Source organism: Neomonachus schauinslandi, chromosome 5, assembly GCF_002201575.2.
Source record: "Neomonachus schauinslandi chromosome 5, ASM220157v2, whole genome shotgun sequence".
Taxonomy (NCBI): Eukaryota; Metazoa; Chordata; class Mammalia; order Carnivora; family Phocidae; genus Neomonachus; species Neomonachus schauinslandi.
Window position 1 is genome coordinate 72971607 of NC_058407.1, and position 2440 is coordinate 72974046.

At 55.2% G+C, this 2440-nt stretch overlaps 1 protein-coding gene across 1 annotated transcript in view; it reads left to right on the forward strand.

Moving 5' to 3' along the window:
• The first annotated feature begins 594 nt into the window (after positions 1 to 594).
• Positions 595 to 2440, forward strand: part of CPNE8 (copine 8) — a 227887-nt gene continuing 226041 nt past the window's right edge. The window contains exon 1 of the mRNA XM_021690383.1: positions 595 to 768. Within this exon, the coding sequence (XP_021546058.1) occupies positions 632 to 768 (137 nt within the window). The 5' untranslated portion in view covers positions 595 to 631. The remainder of the gene's footprint in view (positions 769 to 2440) is intronic.

Genomic DNA, 2440 nt, shown 5'->3' on the forward strand with positions numbered 1-2440 from the left:
CCCGGCTCACCTGCCCGAAGGCAAGGTGGGAGGGACCTCCATGGGCTTCGGTGAGGACCGTCGCGGGGTGAGGAGGGACGGACCTACGATGGGGGGAGTCAGGAACAGGCAAAGGCGCCCACACCTCCAGGCACCCACACCTCCAGCTTCCAGCCCAGGCAAGCGAACTGCGTGACATTCCCGTCCACACCTGATTGACAGGAGGAGGGAGTCGCGGCCCAGGAGGCGGGAGTGGGTGTGTAGAGGCGGAGACAAAACCCTAGCCGCGCGCCCAGCCGGCCAGGGCTTGCTCTCCTAGACGGTTGGGGTCTGGGTCTCGTGCCCCCTACCTCCTCAGAGCCTGGCACCCAGAACCTGGCAAGGATCACGAAGTTATCCCCTGCTGGGGCTGCTGCCTGCAAGGAGGGGGCAGGGAAGCCGGGAGCCCCGTGCGCCACTTCCCCGGCGGCCTCGGCCTGGGCCAGGACTGGCTCGCGGTTCCCTCGCGGCTTTGCTCGGGTCCGCCTCCCCCTCTCTCTCCCCCACCCTTCCCGCGAGCTGCCTCCGCCCTCCTTCCTCTGCCTCCACCCTCAACCCCCATCCCCGGCTGTCGAGAGCTGGGCTCTGAGACCTTAGTCTGCCCGAGCTCTGGATGTGGGCGCCGGACAAGTCCGCGGCGCCTCCACCCAAGATGGACAGCCGCTACACCAGCACTGCGGGCATCGGGGACTTGAACCAGCTGAGCGCGGCCATCCCGGCCACGCGGGTGGAGGTGTCCGTGTCCTGCAGGTGAGGACGCAGCCCTTCCCCTCCCTCCTCCTGCTCTCCCATCTGCCTGGTGGGTAGCGCTTGCCAAGCGCTCGGGGTACCCCGAGGCTTTGCTGGGGTGAGAAGTTGCGAGACGAGTGGGAAACACCCCAGTTGTGGGTCTGAGTTACCCCCCCCCCCACCTCCAGTGACACAGAGCGGAGAGCGCGAACTGGAAGCGAGTGGTGGGCTACGGAACTGAGACTTTTAATTTTCTTTCTGGGAAATGCAGTAAAAGTTGGCTGGGCTGTGACTCAGCGGCGGGAACCCCGGCCGCCGCCCACTTTGCAAGCCCTTTTTACGCCCCAAACCCGAGCTGTGTAGTTGGGTGATGACGGGAATCAAAGGGGACAGCATTGCCAAAAGCGCTTGTGACCAATGCACGCAGTGGCCCGGGACTCCCTTCGCTAGGCGTGTGCAAACCTGCTTTTGCTACAGTTGGCTCCAAACCTCGCAGCTTCCTCCCCACCCACTTCCTGGAGCCATCCAGCTTGCTTCCCCACCCCCCCACCCCCCACCGGGCTTCTTGCCTTATGCCTGATAGGTAGAGATTTCGGCTCCAGCTCTCTTTGCAGACAAATGTGTGCCTTACCTAAAATCTGGGAAGTCACGACTTTCTGCCTGCAAATAGACGCAGTCTGAGTGCTTGTAACAGCTGCCCAAGGACTGTAAATTTCAAATCCTTTGCCTGACGTTGTTTGGGTCAGTTTTCCTGTAAATAAAGCCGCATAATTGCTGTATCGCATAAGATTTTGAGAAGGAGATGGGGCGGACTATGCTAAATTGATAATGGCAACGGGAGAGGGAGAATTTGCATCGTATCGACTCTGGAGCCCACTCCCTTGTTTGCATACTAGGATCTCTCAGTGGAAAACTCTCTTCTCTCCTGACCACTTTGGCCCCAAGGTTGTTTTCAATGCCCTAAATTGCCACCCCCTCGCATTCCTTTCCTTAGCAAAATTTGCCTTGAAGGAATCTAACAAACCTGGAGAATCTTGGATGTAAATAAACCCTGAAACTTACAATTCTGTCACCCCGGGAGTATTCGGTTTTGCATTTTCACAAGACTAGGTCTAAAGCCAAAGAAATGGATTTTCTTTTTTTGTGGAAATTCAAGCACCAACAACCAGTAGAAGTGCTAATTAGGGGATAGGGAATAGCCTTCAGCCATCCCTGAAACTATACCCGGTGATTGCTAGCTTCCTCTTAAGGCTGACCTCAGACTGTGGAAACAATGCTGTTAATGATAGCTAAGCTTGGCTCTTGCCTTACTGTGTTCTTTGCTTTAAGGGAACAGGTGAAGCTATATGGAAAACTCTTCAGACATTAATTTCTAGGCCCTTTTCTTTTCTCTGAAGCTGCCTTTGCTCAAGGGAGGTCATTAGTATACACACATAATGCAAGGCCAAAAGTCCTTCAATAAAAGCATTTTCTAGAGTTCTCCTCTGCTGAACATCCTACAAAGCCTGCATGGCATGTGACCTGTGCCTGGAATGAATATTAAAATGTTATAAATTAAATCCAAATTTCCCAAAACTCTTTAGGACTGATAGGGAAATGATACCTTCACGGGTCTGTCTGCCCATGGGATCCACAGTTAACCACTCGTGTGTGTGTGTGTGTGTGTGTGTGTGTGTGTGTGTGTGTGTGTGTG